This window comes from Haplochromis burtoni, unplaced genomic scaffold (genome assembly GCF_018398535.1).
Source record: "Haplochromis burtoni strain Fernald_Lab_line unplaced genomic scaffold, NCSU_Asbu1 Contig_24, whole genome shotgun sequence".
NCBI classification, from domain to species: domain Eukaryota; kingdom Metazoa; phylum Chordata; class Actinopteri; order Cichliformes; family Cichlidae; genus Haplochromis; species Haplochromis burtoni.
In genome coordinates this window covers 512,816-535,546 of record NW_024582385.1, presented here as the reverse complement: position 1 = coordinate 535,546, position 22,731 = coordinate 512,816, and the positions used below count along the sequence as shown (strand labels likewise).

The 22,731-nt window shown below is 39.0% G+C and overlaps 2 protein-coding genes across 3 annotated transcripts in view; both read right to left on the bottom strand.

Annotated features, from left to right (window-relative positions):
- slc8a2a (solute carrier family 8 member 2a) overlaps nucleotides 1–11,203 on the bottom strand; it is a 32,371-nt gene extending 21,168 nt beyond the window's left edge. For both annotated transcript variants that reach the window (XM_005935988.3, XM_005935989.3), the window contains exon 1: nucleotides 9,920–11,203. The gene's annotated coding sequence lies outside the window, so the exon portion shown is untranslated. The remainder of the gene's footprint in view (nucleotides 1–9,919) is intronic.
- Nucleotides 11,204–11,324: 121 nt separating this feature from the next.
- On the bottom strand, nucleotides 11,325–15,941 carry nccrp1 (P1, F-box associated domain containing). Its single transcript, XM_005935990.3, has 6 exons — nucleotides 15,722–15,941; nucleotides 14,516–14,596; nucleotides 14,343–14,439; nucleotides 14,082–14,177; nucleotides 11,787–11,925; nucleotides 11,325–11,704 (listed from the first exon to the last, which is right to left on the bottom strand). The coding sequence occupies exons 1-6, from the start codon at nucleotides 15,861–15,863 to the stop codon at nucleotides 11,558–11,560; spliced, it is 702 nt and encodes a 233-aa protein (XP_005936052.1). The 5' UTR covers nucleotides 15,864–15,941; the 3' UTR covers nucleotides 11,325–11,557.
- Between the last annotated feature and the right edge of the window lie 6,790 nt (nucleotides 15,942–22,731).

The following is a 22,731-nucleotide window of genomic DNA, read 5'->3' as shown; positions in this document are numbered from 1 at the left end:
ACCTCAGACAGAGGGCTACCTTACGCCAGTGGTTGTTGTGGGGGAAACAGGCTCACCAAAAATAACCTCCCCAATAATCATATTTGGACAATAGAACAAAGAACAAAACTGTTTGGCGCAAGTTTGAACATGACGACAATAACACTACAAACACTCTTTATCTATTTATTTTACTGTCACATAAAAATTATAAAAAAAATAATAATCTGAATGCCAGCCCCTTTAAGAAGTCCACTAAATGTAAAAGTGAGAACCAAAGACTTCAATATTTTATATGACCTTTTTAACATTGTGACGAGACATGCTTAAAACATAAACTCAGATTTGTTCAGAATAGTACACGGTGAATTTTGATGATTGGTAGCATGCAACAAAGCCTCAGTGGATAATGAGTGCTAGCTAATCAAGAAGCTGGTACAGGATAAGCTGGATGCATTATTGATCAATGCATTCACCTAAATATAGGAGGATATCTCTTCCTTTCAATCACCTACTCTTTAAGGATCATTCATATGAAGAGCCAAGTGGATTTATGAGTCAGACATTAAGTGCGTGCTTCATAGTCTTTCCACTTCAGAGACTGGGTAAATAGGCAGATAAATTGGCAGACTACTGCTCCTCCGTTCGAGCTGTGCAGCTCTGCAGTGGCACTGATTCAGGTCAACTCTCTGATTTTTCTGGAGGACTGATGTTCACTGGGAACTTTATTGTCTTTTAAGGATTATAAAAAAAACAAAGATAGTGAACAACATAAAGTGCAAAAAAATGTGGCACTCTCTTCTTACAAGCCTCTCTAATGCCTGGAGTACAGGGGTCCCAGGGTGTTGACAACTCTGTGGTCTCTCTGTCCTCTTCACGCACAGGAACAGTGAGCTGGATGACAGCTCCTCTCCCCTTACGGCCTCCGACACGGCCACTATCTGTCAGCACCACCGATAAGTGATTGCCTGGAGTTATCTTACACTGATAGGAGAGCCAGCAGAAAAAAGAGTTAGCACCTTTAACAGTTTAATATTTCCCGCCTGTATCCTGGCCGTGGGGTATTGTCAGATAAAGGGATGCTCTTTCTGACATGTGGAGCAGTCGGGCATACAGGTGAGTTAAAGATGAATAATTAAAGCATCAATAATACGAAGAAAATGCAATCGGACTTACAGGAGTAATTTCACAGGTGTCCAAAGTCTTCCCGACCACTGGCTAATCTGTGTTAGCGCCAACAACCAAGTGGATGACATGGCTTTCTGCTGTGACTCTAAACCAGTCAGACTCAGAGACAGTGAGGCAGATGGGCGTGTTACTTATTCACCAATGGATTATCTATTACAGTCAAGTTAAGTACTTTGATTACAGTGATCACAGAAATAACACATATATATCAAATACTAAGCACTCTTGTCTAAACTAAAAAGAAAACCAAAGACACTTCCTGTCTTGGTCCCGTTTGACATATTCTCCAAAACAGAGACCTGAAACGCACACACAGACCTTCTAATCAGCGATCCATCACTGCAGGAAGAAACTGTGTTGCCCCAACAGCTCAAACATTAACCTATATGCAGATTGACACAGATCAATTTTCCAGGATGTAAGCTCTATGCACAGGTAAACCAATAACACACCGTGTATCAGTTTCACAGCCAGCCAATCATGGCCTGCGATTGCACACAGAGCACAAGCTTACACTCGTCTGTAAAGCGTTTCCTCTGCATTCTAACAACATCTACAGTGAATCACAGACGCACTCACCTGCCGTTCAAGAAAATATCATAATAACTCTCAATGTTAATAGGCAAAATTTACCACTAACAAATAACCAGTTAATACCACAAACATACATCAAAATATACTTTATCTGTAAAATGGTAAATGGCCTGTATTTGTATAGTGCTTTACTAGTCCCTAAGGACCCCAAAGCGCTTTACCTCTGCCCTCTGACCACCACCAGTAGTAGGCAATGGGTGAAGTGTCTTGCCCAAGGACACAACGACCGAGACTGTCCAAACCGGGGCTCAGACCAGCAACCTTCAGATTACAAGGCGAACTCCCAAATCTTTTTATTTATTATTATTATTATTATTATTATTATTATTATCTATTTTGGTTCTCTGTGGTTACAAATGATTTTTGAACATACTTAATATCTGATTCCCATCTGATTTTTCAAAGCAAACACTGACACCACCGGAGTTGTAATATTTTTAAAGTTTATCACGCAAACTGGGATAAGTAGATATTCAGACCAAAACAAGACCGGTGTTAAGAGACCTTGGAGTTTTATTATTTGCCTCAAGTACCAGTGAGACATTAAATATGATTCCCAAGATCCCCCAAAAGGGAACCATTGCTTTAATGAGTAACACAGGACTTTGGGGTTTTGTTATGAGCCTGCTGATGAACCAGAGTGTAAGATATCTAATAACAATAATAATAATAATAATAATAATCACACAGATATGTTGAGCCAAACCACTAACATGGCATTCAGCTATATTGTGGAGATTTCACTGTAAACATCTCATTTTTTACCAGTCAGTGTTGGACTGTGTTAACATGCATGCGTTGTGTCAGGTGTTGACTAGAATCTGTCAGTTTGGTAGGCCATTTTTCATATTTAATCAAAGAGAAACACCTCCTTTTACTTTATTACGCAATTAATTTTTGAATCTTATCACAAATTTAAAAAAGACCGTGGCAGAGGCAGCGGAAAGCAGGCAGGGGTTTGTTAAAGAATCATCTACTTGTTTCCACTGCATCAGATTTTCCAAAGCGCCCTCAGCAAATGTTTAAGCCAGTTTAAAACATGTCACAAACACATTTAGTTATTATAGTCACTAAGTAAAGGACTGAAGAAAATAAGTTTAACACATCAAGTTTAACAGACTGAGCAAGCAGAATGTAGCAGAAAGGTGAGCATATCAGAATAAACTAGACAAAAAGTTCTACTTACTGTTATTAAAAAATGTATTTGCCTTTTTGACAGCCACCTATTAACTGAGAACACTTCTAAACTTAAGATGAGATGTATTCTTGTGTCTCATGCCTTTCAAATATTAATCACCTGCTGCAGATGTTTTTAAGGCAGTTTCTTCTTTTATTGTCCACTTGGAACGTTGCACGAAAGGACTGAAAATGAGTGAGAACACAACCAAATAAAAACTTTCAGAAAGCCTACGAGAGTAATGTAGACAAACTTATACCATCAGGTGTGTCTTACAAAAATCTGCCATGTTTGCTCTAATTATGCATGTATAAATTAAGTACACCAGCTCAATCAGTACCACTGAGGAATTAAATGTTTTCTGAGAAGTCCATGTGCACACAGCAGGAGAAAGATAACCCAACTGCTTTACTGTCTTTGTTCCCCAGAAGTCCACCAGGTCAAAATGATCATCAATCTGGACGGCAGCAGTGCAAGCTCGGCTGAGCACATGGTTTAGTTTACAACACGGCGGGCACACTGCCATGCTGTTCAGTTCCTCAAGTGTGGGGATCTACTTTCAACCACGACTCAACTGCATGTCTAACCCATAATGTACAGTCCCATACTGTATTACAACTGACTGCATAACATCCAAATAATTTCTCATTCAATGTCATTTTGGAACTGATTCTATTTCATCCCATTCACTAAATCCTGTAAATTTAGTCACTGAAATTTCACCATGGGGTGGGGTAGGGTGAGGTGGAGGCAGATGATCCGCTGTGCCGACCCCTAACGAGAGCAGCCCGAAGAAGACGGCCACATAGCATTCCAGACTGACATCAGGTAACTTTTTATTGTACTTCAGAACGAGATCGCTGACTGATTTAAGAAATTAGCTCTACAGTTTTACAGGGTCTCTGTCCTTGATTGGGCAAACATATTTTTAACATCTTTTTAAAAATGTCTACATACTTAAACATAAAAAACCCTAATACTTCAGTTCAGTTATATAATGGACATTTGACACTCTGGAGCAGGTAACACTGCCATCATTACTACATGGTTGTTATTCAGTTATATACCAGGCTTCACTAACTGTCAGCCAGACTCAGATATTTTGTAGGGTAAAGTTTCTTGTAGACACAAGAAACTTACAACTGGTAACTTGATGAGCTAATGATCTTTTTGTATATATCAGTGCCTGTGAGACGGTTTGCATTCATTCACAGAAATTTTATGGAACCACTAGAATATTTTGGGCTGTGGGCATTTTCTGAAAGATAAGTCAGTAAAGATGTACTTCTACTGGCGGCTTTAACACAAATTAAAATGTACTCAACTCTGTAACTCTAATTTATTATTAGTCAAATAATTTTGCTTCTTCTAACACAGACTTGAAGTTGCCATGGTGTGTGTGTGTGTGTGTGTGTGTGTGTGTGTGTGTATATATATATATGTGTGTGTGTGTGTGTGTGTGTGTTTATGATAGAAAGAAAGCAGTGAAAGCCAGATACACAGACTGGGTTAAAACTGTGTTTTGTGAATTTTTGAGACAACTTTCAAGCACAACATGAACCGATATCAAAACCAGCTCTGCCTTTGATGATGCACAAGTTTAGTTTTGAGTTGTCTCAAATCAAGATCATGAAAATTATACATGTAGCATATCTTGTAAACTGCCTATTTGGGACAAGGTGCATTCTGAACAAGTGCTTTAACTATATCTGAAATCTGACTTAGAAATAGCAGAGATCAATTAAATCTGTTAATGGATAATTTTATATGAAGTTGTGTTGCTTCCCCTGCACAATCTCCAACTTTAGTTAAGCTTGAACGTGTTAGCTTTGGAGTTGGAGCTTGGTTCTTACACAACACAGTGACACTGACTCGGGCTTTTGTGGTTCCTCGCAGTTTGGGCCAATTTAATCTCTGCTGAGGACGACAGTTTGGATCTTTTTCAGACCGTGGCAATGTGGCTACACTTTCTAATAACTTGTACTGTTTGTGTCAATCTGTCATCTTCTCAGATCTGCACTGAGCTCTTTGGGATGCCCACTTTTACTGTGTGTTGCTCGGTCCAACAAATGCTGTCACAAATGCCTTGCGTCGGCAAGAAGAAGCAATCTTTTGCAGTCAGACGAAATTAAGTGGTCTTGACAAACTGAAAGACATTTCGAGCTTTAATCCTGCAGCTGAATGAATAACTTAAATGAGAATATGTGTATTTTAAATCAGTGTGTATAAATTTCATCCTTCATTAAAAAAAGCACCAAATCCAAGGGTTTTTTTTTTGTTCTTTTACACTTACACATTATATTTATTATTATTCAGCTGCAGAAAAAAAACAGTTCACAGACATTACTGAATGTCCTATATTACTTCAACATGATGATTGCAAATAAAGTTTGGAATTTTAGTACCCAGACAGTATTATTATGACAAATTAAAATTAACTGATCTGCTACACTATCTTTATTAATTCTAATCTCTGTGTAAACACCATGCCACAATTTCAACTGAACAAAAAAACCAAGAAAAAATAATATATATATATATATATATATATATATATATATATATATATATATATATATATATATATATATATATATATATATTTATATATATATATATATAATTATCAACAATACAAATTTTTATTTATTTATCAACTTTTCTTCTGACGATGCTGTCTGTGTTGAGCGCTCAGTGGATCTGCACTGTCGAGTGCAGATCCACTGAGCCAGCGCAAGCTAGCAAGACAGAAGCTAAGCTCGTTGCAACATGGCAACTGCCTCAACGCTACCCGAAATTGAACCTCCCCCACCCTCATTCAGATCTGGCGTTTGGAACTATCTTGGTTTTCATGTGAAGCATGACCCTGATGGTAAGCGCGTCATGGACAAAAGTAAAACAGTATGTCGGATGTGCCACGCAATGCTCAATTGGTGGGAACTAGTGCGTTAGCGCAGTTAGCTTGTTTTTTTTTTTTTTTTTTTTGGCCTGTCCCGTTTGGCTCTTTTGCCATCAGAATTGTTGTCTAAAGGCAAAGAAAGATACCCAACGGATTTTACTTTACCAAACTGACCATCCCAGCCTTGCCGTAATGGTTAGCTTGTTAACGTGTTGACGGCGTCCAGCCCCACGTACGGGGCGATCCGCGGTAACTCGTTAACGGAGATTTGCTGTGTTGTGGCGTTAACATGATTTCAGATTAACGCTGACAGCACTAGTGGGAACACAACGAATATGACTGCACATTTACTCCGACATCATCCTAGTGCAAAGACAAGTGGAAGCAGACAAAAACAACAAGCACGCATGCTACAAACTTTACCCGAGTCATTTAGACAGCCGTTAGCACATGATTCTCCTTATGGGGACCTGATATGTTTAATATGCTGCTGAGAATATAGCCCAGAAGAAGCGTATAGTATAGCTTTTATTTTGGAAAGAGCCATTTCTCTGTAATAAACTCTCTTTTCCAAAGATGAGGGATTCCTCGATCAGATAGATTTATTTTTTACTATTATTTTGTTGTTTCAGCAACATTAAATTTAAAAACTGTTCTTTTGAGTTAAAATATATATTTATAATTTTAATAAATGACAAATTAAAAAGGGATGAACATTTTTTTGCATCGAAAAAATATCAAACCGTGACACCAAAGTATCGAACCGAACCGAACCGTGAATTTTGTGTATCGTTGCACCCCTAATATATATATATGTATATATATATACACACACACACATACACACACATACATATATGTATATACATATATACATATATATATGTGTGTGTACACATCCAGAGCAGCTTTAGTTGCATACTGTCAGACTAAAGAAGGGTTACAGAGTTTAACGTCTCTCTTCCTCTCTAATCAGTTTGACTCTGAGATAAACAATTCATTCGACATCTCTAAACCATTTCCGTCTCTTGTTTCTCTCTCTAGACTCATTGTGCCTGTGTTTAAAAAAAAAAAAAAGAAACGTACACAGCTGCTTTTCCTGGGACTTCCACGTGTACCTCACTGTAAAAAGATAAGGCAGGTGGACAGAGAAAGTCAGCATGGGGCCGGAGGTGAGGGCGGACAGAAAAGAGGTCGGGAGACAAGCGGCTGACAGCCAGCAGACAGCGGCTCCTGAGGTTTCCATTACCTGAGACAGCCTGCTCAGCCACTGGCTCTGTCACCTTAGAAGGAACAGCACTCTCAGCTTCAGTATGAACCCAGACAGGGACACCTGTTATGCAATATTCAGGAAACTGTCATAAACATAAACAGTGGACTGAATATACAAATACATACTGATGGCTGTGCAAAATAATAGCTCAGATACATACGATCAGCACCTTACCCCTGTAAGCCATCTCTACTCCTTTCCCCCCCTTTGCTGTAACTCATTCAAGAGAGAATCTCTACTTATTACCCAGTATAAGTGAATACGTTACTTGTACTGTTCATTAACTGGGTGACATCACACAGTCGCCTGAAGTCTAACATAGATTATGGGAATGGAAACACAGCAAGCTACAAACTTATTTTTTTTGTTTGAAAGGTGACTTTTATCCTTCACTGTGTGAAGGATAAAAGTCACAACATGTTAATTCAGGAAAACAACCTGGTTCAGATCAACAAAATGTGCAGAGGCAGCCAGCAGGCTGGCAAACACAATAGACCAGCGAGTCAATGAAAACAAAACAGACCCTGATACGCACCGACTCTCCTTTTCCCATCAATCACACGAACTCACAGAGAAACTGATAAATACTATACATCACAGCAAGCTTAACAAGTTCAAAATAAACAGAAATTGTTCACTTGTGATTTATGTGGCAGAGGTTTACTGGGCTCATTAATACTGTTGCACTATTCAACAACTGATATCCAAACAAGGTAAGCCAATCTAATTCAAAAAGAAGTATCATCCATAAGACCCTGACCCTGGTTTTCTTTAATCCTGGAGATTAACATGCAGGGGAATCGCATGTGAAATATGAGAGAAATGTAAGGTGTAGTATAGCCCATTGTCCCTTGGCACTCACGAATGGTGCACATATGGGTGACTGCACCTAATGCTGCCGCATTGGTTTACTTGAGCGCTCACATACATGTGAGTCTGTGGGAAGGAGCTTGCATTTCAGGATAAGTGTCAGTGAGCTTTAGTGGTAGACTACTTAGATTTACCTCCTGAACCCCCAACACATATTGTCTTCCCTGTGCTTAGATATCACACATAAGCAAGACAGCAACGGTCTGTCTGCAAACAACATGAAAACTGGGCTTTAACTAAAACAATTGTTTAAAAAATATAGAACTGACAAAGAATGAAAAAGCATGAGACCATACCACTTTTAATCCAGGTGTTTCTCATCGCACATGTGTATGGACTCAAGCACCTAATTGTGCAATCTGCTTGAATAAACACTTGTGAATGAACAGGTCTATAGAGTTCACTGAATTTGAACATGGCACTGTAACAGGGTGCCACAGTTGCAACAGGTCTGTTAAATAAATGTCTTACTTCATATACATTCATAATCAACTCTTACCATAGCAACAAGTTACAGAGCAGGGACCCCGAGTGCTGAGGTGGGTAGTCGTCAACGCTCTAACTATGAGGCTAATATAAAATAAAAATTTCGACAATAGTTGATGCTGATGAGGATATTTTTGGTTGTCTGTTCTCATAACAGGGTCACTCGGCTCATCGTCACACTATTTTTGAATGTTCAGACAGAAAGACAAAGCAACAACAGATTGACATTAGCCACTAGCACTGATATATGTCGTGGTACTGATATTCAATATCTATATGTCAGCATGCCTCAAATAAATAATCATCCCTAATATTGAATTCCTCATTACAAAGACTCTTTAAATGTGACATTGCATCATAATATTTAATTGTTTCAAATACACCCAAAGTGTAACATCAACCTTTTTTGCAAGTTGATTGGAGTGGATTTAAGCTCTATAGATATTACAACAGAAGAGATAAGTGTATGCCAAAAAACTACAAAGAGAAAATGAATAATCATAGTGCTTTTTTGGATCCTCGTCTGAAAAGTGATATAACTGATATAATCTCTCTAAGCAAATATAATGAACCAGCACTAGGGATGTATCTGCAGTCAGCGCCTCCTGTCTCACACATCAGCAACTCTTAACACACCGATGGCCAGCCAGGGCTGTGGCGGACACAAGAGATGAGTGAGTGGGGATACTGTGTGAAGCCAATCTGCTAAATGAACAGTGTTTATCTGTCAGTTAAATGTCAGCTCTGAAGTCCAGCCCTTATCAGAATGAAATGTCAGGGACGAAGCTGGGCGATCTTTCTGAATAAAACATATAAAACCTCTGAATGTCCATCGGGAACACACAAACACACATTCTCTGAGCATCCTGGACTCATGGGACAGTAAAGGAGAGTAAGTAGGTTCTTGTATGAATTATAATGCACACATGTGGTGGAGCTGTAGCAGATTAGATTTCGTTTTCAAGCACTCATCAAACATTTACTTGCAGCTACCAGTGATGATCCATCTAGATGTTTTTCCAGTTGTACTATATAACGCAAATATACGGTAAAGATTATGGGCTTAATAAATACGGACTAGAGGTACTTGTCTTCATTATATAATGTTTATATTCCTGTTTTTACCGGCCACACACCGCTTACTATTTCCCTCCCGAACCCATTCCTTTTTGACGCTAGATTGCTTTTAAATTTTAAAAATCCCGGTCAACTTTTAACCTCACTTTTTTTCTATAATAGAAAATAATTACATAGATAAATAATTCACTGGTGTGACTGACAGCTTAACCACTAAAGTCATTAGGTTTGTAACAGCGTAGTGACCCCGGCCCTATTTCATGTTAGCTATCAAAACTGTACATGGATCGCGAGGGCGTAGCCTCTAGCAGCCCGCCACAACCGCGGTTTGTCCGCCGCACCTGTTCGCTGGCCATCCCTTCCCTTCGTGTCTTACCTTATGCTTTATGGGACTTCTCCACCACAGGCTGCCATTGCTTCAGAAAGTCTAGAAACGCGTCCTGGTTAAACTTTCCCGGCGTCGACAGCAGGCTGAACTCTCAAAGTGAACTTTGTCGTTAACTCACATTGTGGCTAACAGAGGTGGTGATGCTGCGAGCCCACGCGGCTCGTGACGTGCTGCCTTCAGGGTCTCCTCCCGAGATCGTGTTTTGGACTGTACGCTTTTAAAGTGGATCAAGAGCAAAGGTTTCTGAGACTGGAAATAATATATATTAATCACGACCTCAAACGTCAAAGAGACTTTGTTCCCGCCACATAAATCTGGTTAACGTCGTTGTTTATGTAATAATTTTTGAGAGCGCCTGAACGCATCTTAAGCAGATTAAAATGCACAAATGAGACGTTGATGCTACCGTGCTCTCCTGAAGGCTTGCTTCCTTCCCAGAATTTTTTAAAACCCCACTTTTTGTCCTTCTAATATTTATATTTGTGGGTAGAATCTGCTCATGTGCTGAAATACAGTTTATTAGAATTGTGTGGCAAGAACTAATGACATTGTAAGCTCTTGTTAGGAGTTTCAGGCAGAATAAAGTCTTACTCTGGTCTGAAAAGCGTTCTAGTTAATTGCTATTAATGTATATTTGTTTGTTCTAAAAAGGCCACTGTTAATATTTTTCATATTATAACATGCACAGAGCTCTTCGTAGTAAAAATCCAAGTATATCCGTCATCACTTCTAATCAGAAAGCACCACTGGAAAGAAAACAAAAGGCTACTAAGAGTACAGTATGGTCACCATTCTGGATGCTTTGTTGTTATGTAACCATTAAACAAAGCAAATGTAAAGATTTAAATATAAATTAGTTTATTTGTACTTAACCTTTGCATTACTTCTAATATGACAGTCTGATCACAAAGGTAATGTTATATCTTCAGTGATAGGTGTTATGTGGAACAGATATTTATGATGTGGCATAAAAATAACTAATGAATCTTAAATATACTGCCTTTATCATGAATGAATGAATGAATAACAGATTTTTAGAAAATGTTGGACTATGTTTGTCCTTATCCTTGAAGACCTGCCCCGAGCTGTAAGGAGATAAGTGGTTAAAAAAAAAACCTGATGGATGACATTATTAAAACATTGTAATTTCAAGAAAGATTTGGGAAAAATAATTCTTACCAGAACCTGCAATGAACACGTTTTACATTCAAATATGATCATAAATCATATTTATAAATCATAAATATAAGCTCTTCATCAAGAAGAATTTCATAAAACCTCCTGACATAGTAAAAATAGTGAGTGCATGGTTAGTGTTTTACACACAGCACAAACATATCTAATATTTTAAATACCCAAATATGTAAATACTTAAAAGAAATGATCAACTCTCAAACCAGAAAACTGTATGTTTTATTATTGCATCATATCAGAATCTTCAGAAAAAACTGTGAATTACACCTCCTGGCCCACCTCCATGCCTCCCATAAAACCAGTAATCAAATATTGATGATTGTGTCCATCATTATATTATTATCATGACAACCTTTGTAAATGCAGTTACATATTGCTGAAACTGATTACACTGAGTGCATTATCAGATATGGCTGCACTGTAAGATTTAGCCTACGGGCTGCTTTTGCTTGGTCGTACAATCACTGCACTGCCAGTGAACTGTGTATTGTGGAAACCATTTAGGAAGCTGTTCTTCAGTCGGTGCAAGAAGTGGACATATCTCACGCCGGGTCCATAACCGGAGAACACATGTGACACCTGCAGGCCAAGACAGATGTGTACATTGAAATGCTGGAATACAGCACTGTGCACTGTAGTGGCAAAGAAATGAGAGTCTCACCTCTTTCCATTCGTGAGAGTAAACCAGTCGCTGCTCGGTGGGGTTGACTGTGTGCTCTGAGATCACTGTGTTTTTATCCGCACCCAGTAACTTCACATGCAGCTGGTAGATTGAGTCATGCAGCTGACTCTCCTCATACCTGATAACATGACACACTTAGATTTTCCTAAAAACTTCAAAGACATTTTCTGTATGTGATGTGATTAAATTGTTCAGAGCAGATTACTATACACTCATATACACATTTCAGGCTTGTGGAATGTCTTTATATTCACAAATAGTATAAATATCTGGGACCTTCGGGGGAATGAGTGCTATTATGCTGGCACCAGGATGTCTGTAGTGTAAGGGGACAAAGGGGGCCTTAATCTAGCTCAGTCACTTAAGTGGAAACACATCTATATATGTGAAGTTGGGAGAGTCTGTTTGTTCTTCCTTTTTGGCATGCAAACAGAAGCCACGCATGTGTCAATTCAAGCATTTTAAACTTGGAGTTCATCTCTTTATTGTCTCAACTTGTACAACAATCATTGCATACACATTGCTAGTACTGCATAAGAACCCCTTTTGCTTCCAGAACCAACTTAAGTCTGTGTGGTAATTCAACAAGATTCTGGGAAAACATTCCTCAGAGGTTTTAGTCCACACTGACATGACAGCATTACGCAGTGGCTGCAGATTTGTTGGCTCTACATATACGATGCAAAACATCTGTTTTACAACATTCCTTAACTGTATTTGAACTCTGGTAACTGTGGAGGCCATTTGATTACAGATAACTCATTGTCATGTTCAAGAAACCAGATTGAGGGATGAAAGCGGCTGTCAGAAGATGGGTACAATACACATACAAATGTTAGACATGGTCAGTGACAATACTTGGGTAGGTTGTAGAATTTTAATTATGTTTAGTGTTGGGGAAAAAGGGCTCCAAAGTGTGGCAAGAAAATATTCCCTACACCATTACACCACTGTCCATCTCAACTGTTGATATAAGACAGGATGAATCAATGCTTTTATTTTGTTAATGCCAAATTCTGATCCTAAGACTATGACCCTGAAGAGTCTTAAGAGAACTGTAGCACATTGTACGTTCAGAGATGCTCTTCTGCATACCTTGGTTTTAAAAACTGGTAAATCGACTTACTGTAGTTCCTAACAGCTCGAAGCATTATGTCCATCTCCTCACCTTTGACATCAACCCAGAGACTTGCTGCTTGCTGGATATTTCGTTATTCTTTGTAAAACCTACCGCTGGTTGTGTGGGAAACCCAGGGCATCAGCGGTTTGTGAAATTCTTAAAACAGTATGCCGAGGACCATAAACCATTCCATGCTCAAAATTACTTGAATCCTCCCCTCCCCCCATCCCAATGCACTGATTTACTGCCGTGTGACTGGCTTGATTACGTATTTGCGTTAATGTGAAGTTTGGCCAGTGCACTTAAAGTGGCTGGTGAGGGTAGGTTGATCCGAAAGATGCACAATGACCATGTTGATGGTTTTAGCTAGGACTAGCACTTGGTATTGTCCAATAACCTTTGTGACTGAGACTTCCAGTTTAATAGGGGGTGTTCAAGAGAGACCAAAATATACATGTCATGGGATGAGCTTTTCTTCCTGTCAGTTTTTAATCACATTGCTAACAGAAGAATGCATATAGTTCAGTTTCGTTTTGCTTTTCTACTTTTGACTGTAGTAAAAAAAGCATCTACAGTGTTGACTTCATGCATGAAACAAGCAGCAGTAGGGAATTTCTAGCAGCAGATTGTTGAAACACACACACAAACACACAGGTCTCTGTTGACCAATAACCATTTGGAAATGAATGCTATTAATTGAGGAGCGTGATGTCGCAACTCCTTAACAGATCAATAAGTAGCCAGTGTGTGTACATTAAGTGTCCTTTTATTACAGTTTTTGCTAAAAGTAACATAATGTGTGACCTTTTTGTCTAGAAGCAGTTGTGCATCCTTAGTTTAGCTGTTCAGTTTCATTCATTTTTATTCACTGAGGACTAGCCTGCAAGCGCCCTCTGCTGTGTCCCTGAAGGAACTGCTGACATTTTTTGGAGAAGAGGTAAAGGCTCATATGGATTGGCTCTGGTATTGGTACACTGCTCCTGTTTAACTTGTTTGACAATGCAAACTCTGTTAGCATTATTAGGCCCTTTTACACTTTACTCACTCGGTGCAAAGGTTCTATCGTTTCACTTTGAACTAAACCAAAATGATGCAGTCACAACTATAACTAATTTATTTACATTTTTTGTTTGTATTTATGTTTATTTACCCACCAGTCTTGGATGGCAATTTCAGGCTGAAACTCATCCAGCAGCTCGTCCCACAGTCCTTCTGCTTTCAGGTCCACAACCTGCTCCATGGTGAACCAGCTGGGAACACCACCACAAACAAGAGTTATACTTACTACCACTGTAATTATACAACTAGAGGTTATATAGCAACCCACTCTTTAAATGTCATTTTTACAAGTATGTTTGCAGATAATCCCGGTTATACCCAGCATCGTGGTAATGTCTGACCCAAGTAACAACTACCTGTAACGAGGCAATGCACACACCACAACACCTTCAGGTATGCCGCTTGTATCATAGGGCAGGACCTCCGAATTCGTGGTCCAACCAGTGAAGTTGCCTGGGGATTCAGAGATTAGTCATGAAACCACATTGATTTGATTCATTTTTTGGCTAACGTCACTCCTGTCCCTCACCATCAGGCTGAAATCGTGGAGGTCCGCGGTCAGGCACGGCAGGCAGTTCGGGTTCAGGTGGTGGGATGTCTTTACTCAACCCTGTGTAGGGAATAAGAGACAATGTTGGCCACTGTAATCCCAGTATACACAGCTCACAGACAAAGAGTTATCTTTCTGACAAGCACTGGGCGTGCCTCTTTGTAAAAACACACCAAGTCAGCATTCTGAGTCACACCTCAGTTTCCAGTTGTCTTAGGGTCATAAAAGCTTTTTCACATCTAATCTTTATGGTAAATGGACAGATTCTTATATAGCGCTTTTCTACGCTCCCGGAGTACTCAAAGCGCTCTATACAACAAGGCAAAAAACAAAACAAAAAAACAGCAGCCGTTTTAGTTGATCTGTTTTCTTCCTTTCTTAAAAACAGCATACTGCACTGTTTAAATGACGAGGAGGTTTAACTCAATGCTTAATGTTTTCAGTAAAGTTATGTCTCACATAACTATCAAAAGTACAGCTGCTGAAGCGTCAGGAACTTTTGTTCCGTCTGTATATGAAGCTGAATGTGGCCGCAGTTTCGAGGAGATAACAAATTTCCCACGTGTGGGACTAATAAAGGTTATCTTATCTTATAACACAAGCTTCCATTTCTGACCGTTGGATGTGCACTTGTGTCTATTGGCATCGTTTCATAAACTTTGTATGCTTTGATGGGTTTGTGTTTTCATTTACTTGTTAGCAATGCATTTCACAAACTAGTTTAGTTGTTGTGTGCAGCAGAATACTGGCTTAGCGGACTTAAAGTCAGTGTCTCCGATGTCTATACCCAAAGCATCTATTTGTTTGTAAACATATCGCTACATAACCAACAGTATATATGCTGAATGCTAAACACCCAAACAGCACCAGTTAAAGTATGAAGACATCAACTTCCTGAAGATCAGGTTTTTTTTCCCCCCTTCTCCACTTCTGCATTAGTCAGATTGCACACAGGTACTCAAAAACAAGTTAGGGGAGGGGTCTGTGCATTCAGGATCCATTTTTCCGTAAATGACCAAAGACAATGAATTAATTATTAACTTAATCCCGCTAATACTGGAGGGATGAATTCACACCAGCATAAATGTGTGCAACACATGTCATCTGTCTGTAATCCAAACTTTCTGTGGATAAGGGAGAGACAGCAAAACAACAAGCGTAGCGTGTGTAACAGTGATATGGTACCGTATGGCGCAGGGTTCATCAGTAAATTTCTTCCGAAGGGCTTGGCTTCATACACGGACTTCCAGTCCAGGCCATCGGGCATCGGTGCACTCTGCAGGCTCCACTCTTCCTCGCACTTCTTCTTCCACTCGGCAGCAGACATGGTGCAAATAGCGTGACAAGGCACTACAGCTGTTTCCGAGTTCCCAGTCGGTAGTTTTATCTGGAACGCCCCCTCCTCCCACTCGAGCACAAACCACCAATAGAGGCAGTGTACGTAAACAGTAGCAAATCTTCTGTGACTAACTAAAGGAGGTCTGCCTGTGACACACCCCGGTGTTGCAAGCCAACATGCTGCTCCTCCCTGGCCTCTTAAAGTCACAGCAGTTTAAAAGAATTTCCATCATCACATGATTTATTGATGACATATGTCTGAATACAGACAGTGGAAAAATGTCAGTTTTAGTTTTGCTGGATCTCAGTGCAGCATTTGATACAGTTGACCACAACATATTACTCAAACGACTGGAGAACTGGGCAGGTCTTTCAGGAACTGTACTAAACTGGTTCAAAGCATATTTAGAAAACAGGAAATACTTTGTATCAATAGGTAACTTCACATCTGAGCAGACAAGTATCACATGTGGAGTTCCCCAAGGTTCCATCTTGGGACCCCTTCTGTTTAACATTTACATGCTCCCACTGGCACAGATTATAAAGAACAACAAAATAAACTATCACAGCTATGCAGATGACACACAAATATCACAATGTCACCAGGAGACCAAGGCCCTGTACAGGCTCTTGGTAAATGCATTGAGGAAATTAATGACTGGTTGTGCCACAATTTTCTCCAGCTAAACAAAAACAAAACTGAAGTAATAGTCTTTGGTGCCAAAGAAAAACGATTACAGGTCACCAGAGAACTTCAATCTATACACCTAAAAACCACAAACCAGGCGAGAAATTTGGGTGTAGTGATGGATGCAGACCCAAACTTAGAAAAACACATTAAGACAATAACAAAATCAGCTTACTATCACCTCATTTATATTAAATATACATTAATATATAATATAAGCCCTCATATTATATATTATTTATTCATATGAAGTTTCGATGAATCTCGTTTAACGTATAATCCTTTATCTAAACAAGCTACAGAAACCTCACTACTGAAAGTGTGTTTAAAATGAACTATAAGGTGAATATAATAATATCATTTCGCTGTATCCTCCAGTAGCCTCTAGTTTTTTCTGTGTGCATAATTCTTTGATAAATATATTAAATCTTTTGTTAGGTTCAGTAGCTTGTACTTATTTATTCATGTATTTAAATCTCAGGGAAATATAAAAATGCTTAATCTTAACAGCAGTCTGCCAGTCTTGTATTAATCTTCTAATATTATTCTAATATTATTACTTATTCGAATGTATTTTTTTCAAAAATGTATTATAAGTCAAAGTAAGCACTTTGAAAATACCACAAAATAAATCACTTATTAATTAAAAAACATTCTATTTGTAAAGTTGTCTATTTAGCTCGATTGAAAAAATATGGAATTGTTTTATTTGCAGTACGGTTTAAACATTTCTGCAATAAAAAAAACACCTTTCCCAGAAAGTTTCGTCAGTAAGCAGTGTCTGATGATTCTGATGCAAGGAGCACTTTGCACTTTTAGGATATTGCATGATAACTGCACTCTTGCACATTGATTTTTGCAATGCTTAGAAGTCTGTATCTTGGCCGAGTTAAAGTTAAGCTTGTTTAGTTACAGAAATCAAAAGGCTCAGTCTGCATCTTAAGCGCTAAATGCATTTTGCATCATTTTTCTATTGGAAGTGTTAAATGCAGTTAAGTGCAGTAAGAGTTTAATGTTGACTGCAGTGTTAAAAATCCACAAGGTGGAGACATTTGTATGTATTTAGTGAGGACACCTAATTTCATCCACAACTGTGCTGCACTAAAGCTTTTTCAAAGCATGCGCAACTCACTGAAAGCAAAGTCAGCAACCAGAAACACTCCTCAGGGAATTATCAAACAACAGGGCCTCGCACATTTTTAAATCATGCCTAAAATTAAATAAGAAAGTCTGACATTTATCATTAATGTAATTAATGTGTGAGAGTCTAAAGGGATTTATATTCCATGTTTTTTATCCTGCTACCTCAGTTTTGCATTTCTTTATGTAAATAAAGACATTTCCACCTTAAATTCATGTAGAAATTGCAAATATGTGCCTAAAAAATTACCCAGCCTGATCATTGTTTGTTCATTTATAGTATTATCTAAGTGCTTCATAGTATAACACAAATAGATGTTGGGAACCAGTTGAAATCAGTATATTTATAGCCTAAAACTTATAAAATGTAATGTCATTTAGGTTAATTTACAGGCTACATGCTAATGACATAAGGAAGACCCTGAGTCGACAGGGTGTGTGTGGCTGGCGGAAAGCCACAGACACACAGGTTGCAGCAGATGCTGGGTTGGCAGCTTGAGCTGCAGGGCAACATGCTGTGCTGTAATATGGCTCTGACACACATAGTTACTCATAGCATACAGAACTGTGAGGAGAAGCAGTGTGCACAGATCAGCCGCAACAGCACCGTGGCTTGCTTTGTATTGTAGGGATGCCTTGTGTTGTTAAAACAGCTTAGATGTGGCAGAGGCCTGCGTCTTGTACTATTAGGCAGTTTCACCATATCCAGGGTATCTTTTCATTATCTGGATTCACTTACGTTCAAATGTTCAGGACAGTTTTGTTGTTTCTATGGCTGCACATTAAGCATTTAAGATATGTCAAGTGATAAAAACCCAAACACCAGTTACAGAATGAAGACATCAACTTCCTGAAGATTAGTTTTTTCCACTTGTCCATCAGTCAGATTGCACAAATTTCCAAATTTCACAAGACAGTGTTTGTTTGTTTTTTCTTTCAGCTGCCAACCTGATGGTTTTTAATTATGTAAGAGCAAATAAAGAATTAATTCAACCTTCAGTATATGAGCAGAGCCCTCAGATAGCCATATGAAAAAGGTTTTTCATAGTTTCTTAATAAGAAGTGTGTGGTGGTTGATCTTGTCTCCTAATTTGTCCTGGAGATGTGTTAATACTGCAGTAATTGTGTTTCTACTTCCCTGTGCCATTCTAGAAATCCAACAAAGCATCGACACAGCCTCCAACTGTGACTGGCCAATTGTTACCCATTTCAAGCTACTTCTTCATCTGCCACCATTTCTCAAATCATAAGTAACGGCTAATCAAATGCACATGATTATTTGATTGTCAGCAAATGTGTGAGACCTCTATAAAGATAGACATTTTGGCAGTTTGTTGGTCTGAACCATTCAGGTGTGTGTTAACATAATGGCATTATAACCCAACATGCTAGAGTTAACTGATAAATGAGAATCTGGGGTGCAAGGCTAAGTATATTCAATGCAAACCAACGGATGACATCGTGGCGGGGATGTCCATCTTTTCTATGCCATCTATAAGTAATTCTTGCTGTTAATTTAGTGAGAGCTCCAGGCCAAGAAACCATATTCCTCTGTAAAGCTACAATCACTTGTTCTACACTTTGATCGAGCACTTCCTGTAAATGTAAGTTTGGTGATTCGTTTTATGTTTTCCTCTTTCTAACAGGTGTAAAATTTGTCAGAAGCTCTTGTGTCTTAAGTTTTAATTTCCTGTTTGGACATCCCAGATCTACATAAATGATATATGTTTCTTCCTGCAGCAAACAGTCCTAGTCCCTCTTGCTGTTTATGAAATCACAATCAAATGCAATTTAAAAGAAATGAGAAAATGCAAATTATCACACACTGTAACACACCTCAAATTGAATTCACGATTCACATGGATTCGCAAGCGTAATCTGCTTTGATTTGGCAAGTTATTCCATTAAGCTGTGGCTACATGAGCTGAAATAATTGCTTTCTGCCTCTCTCTCTCTCTCTCTCTCTCTCTCATACACACACACAGAAAGCGTGGAAAGAATAACCTGTCTCATTTGAGGCTCATTCATCCATAAGAAGCAGCAGATTGAGTCAGACTGAGAGTGAATAACACCAGTGTTAATTCTCCAAATAATAATTTCAGGAGGAAATGTGGACAGGAATGTGACAGGAAAGAATTTTTGAATCAGCACAAAGGTGTTTTTAAAGTAGTAACTGAGTAAGTATGAAAGTAATCAGGGCTGGTAATCCAGCTTGTCAGAGGAAGGAGGAATGACTCAGAGGTTTTTTTGGTCAGGTGATGAGAATAGCAACCTCTCAAAGGGAGAAGAGGGTAGTATGAGCTGTAATGATGCACAAATCTACACATTAATAGGGTATAAAAGAATGATGAACTCCAAAGTTGCCCTTACTTTGGAATACTATTCTTGATTACTTTTAATGCAATAATTGTTGATACAAGACCCAACCCACACTTCCAGTTTGTTTTCTTTGTAGTCTTTGTTCTCACTTGTTGTGACCATACTAACAAACTGTAGGTATGGTGTAGGTTAGTGATGGGTCGGTCGCGAACGAAATGGCTCTTAGAGCCGGCTCTTTGACGTGAACGACGCGAGCCGGCTCCTTATCGCCAGCCGTGGGTTTTTCTTTGGCTGTATCCCAATTCAGGATCTGCAGCCTTAAAGGCCGCATTTTAAGGGCAATTACATCACAGCGACGCGACGAAGGCTGTCCCAATTCGAAGGCTGCTCGAAATGCGGCCCTCAAATGCGTCCTTCATTTCCCTGAATTTTAAGGATGTGGCGGTGTAGACTTCGTGGCCCAACATATCCCAGAATGCATAGCGCAGCGGTGGGTGTAGATAAATTTGCAGAAAAAAACGGCAGATGAGGGGCGCCCGAAGAGTAAACTTTAAGTAAGTGCTGAATATTATGTCACTTATTTATGTGCAAATGTTTAATAATGAAGAACATTAAAACATTACTGTTGGCCACATGCCGGCAAAGTTATGTGACATTAGTGACGTTTGTACTAACTTGGTTTAAAAGCCTTTACTTTAAAATATACGGCGTTCAATAGCTGAGCTTAATCTGACAGAGAATGATCAAAGCTCATGTAGAAACAAACAAACAAATGAACAAAAGAGTTTCTCCTTCATTTCTGTCAAACAATGCTGAAAAGTTTCCAGTTGTTAGTATCATGGTTGCTAGGCAACCTGGGCAGCGCGACGGAGGATAGACGTCCCATTTCACAAGCCTCGCACTTCCGGCCTTAGCTGTCTTTGATTACACGGCCCTTGTGGATCATTAAGGCTGCGTACTTTAAGGCTGCAGACCCTGAATTGGGATACAGCCTTTTTCTTTCTCTCAGCCTCTCTCTCGCACTTTTCTTCCGCTTCACTCTGCACGTGAGCCTTGTGCTTTATGCTGGGCAGAGGGGGGAGGGGCGGTAGTTACACTCAGTATCACAGGAACAGAGCGTGAGGGAGAGAAAGAGAGCCAGGGACAACAACATATAGTAATCATCCACAACTATTTTCAGTTGCGGATGATAAAGGATTCAGAAAGTTAATTCATGCAGGTCCATATGACAGAGAATGTGCATGTTCTTTTTGTTTTCATATTATAATTTATATTTAATTGTGTTGTGGTTTGCAGTGTTTTGTGTTGTTTCAGTTTAAATTTGTAAAAGGAAAAAGCTGAAAATTTAAATAGTTAAAAGTTGAAATGTGAATAGTTGGTTTTTGTATTATATGATTTATTTATTACATTTTATGTGGAGTGAATAAATAAAAGTATATTTACGGTGGCCCCTACAGACAAAGCACATACAAACTTCAAATCACATACGAACTCTGAAGCACGTACAAACTCCGAAACATGTAAAAACTCCAAAATCTACCTAGTGGCTACACAAGCCACCAAGTACCAACGACCGGATTTGGTGTGTGGTAATAACAGGTAAATGAACATTTTTTATTGTTATTTTTACATTTTTATTATTTGACTATATATGAATGCTTGTGTATAAATACACAAATAAATAAATAAAACCACTTTTTTTTTTTTACATTAGTAATTCCTTTAGTGCATAATTTTATATTATTGTTAATAATAAATTAATTAAAGCAACAAAACAACCTGAAGAGCCGGTTCAGAGCCGAAAGAGCCAGCTCTTTTTAGTGAGCCGAACCGAAAGAGCCGGTTCTCTAAAAAGAGCCGGAAATCCCATCACTAGTGTAGGTGAATGGTAATCGGTAACTGGCCTGTATTTGTATAGTGCTTTACTAGTCCCTAAGGACCCCAAAGCGCTTTACACATCCAGTCATCCACCCATTCACACACACATTCACACACTGGTGATGGCAAGCAGGTGAAAGTCACAGTGACTTAATAGATTCACCTCACAGGTACAAAAAAGGCCTCGTGGGAGATTTAACTGTCATATACACTAGACCTGGGCAGACCAGCAGAGCAGCAGACCTGTAAAGCACATTCAGCCCAGCCAGTGGGCTAGTTAGTGTTTACCCTTTTCAGCTTGACTGTGAAAGCACTTAAACAAGTGTTGTAAGATTTCAATACAGCGTAGTGTGTTACCAGTGGTGTTTCTGGTGACTGTGGTCTCAGGTGCCTTCAGATCATTAACAAGCTCCTCCTGTGTAATTTTGTAAAATTCCTCCACCTTTCTCATGATCATTTTAACCCCTTGAGTCAAGATCTTGCATGATGCTCTGGAACAAGGCCGATTGATGGTCATTTTATATTTCTTCCATTTCTGAATAATCACACAACCTTCTCACCGAGCTTCTTCCTGATGATCTTGTAGCCCATTCCAGCCTTGTGCAGGTTTACAATCACGTCCATGACATGTTTTTACAGCTCTTTGGTCTTGCCCATGATGGTGGAAAGGTTAGAATGGAAGAAACTGATTCTGTGGATAAAATCAGTGCTTTATGATTGATCGATTGCAGTCTATGTGCCACATGGGCACAAAACACATCTGTGGCAGCCAGAATTCTTGTTGGGTTGTAGGGGATCAAAATGCTGGAACATAACAACTGAGCTCATAGCA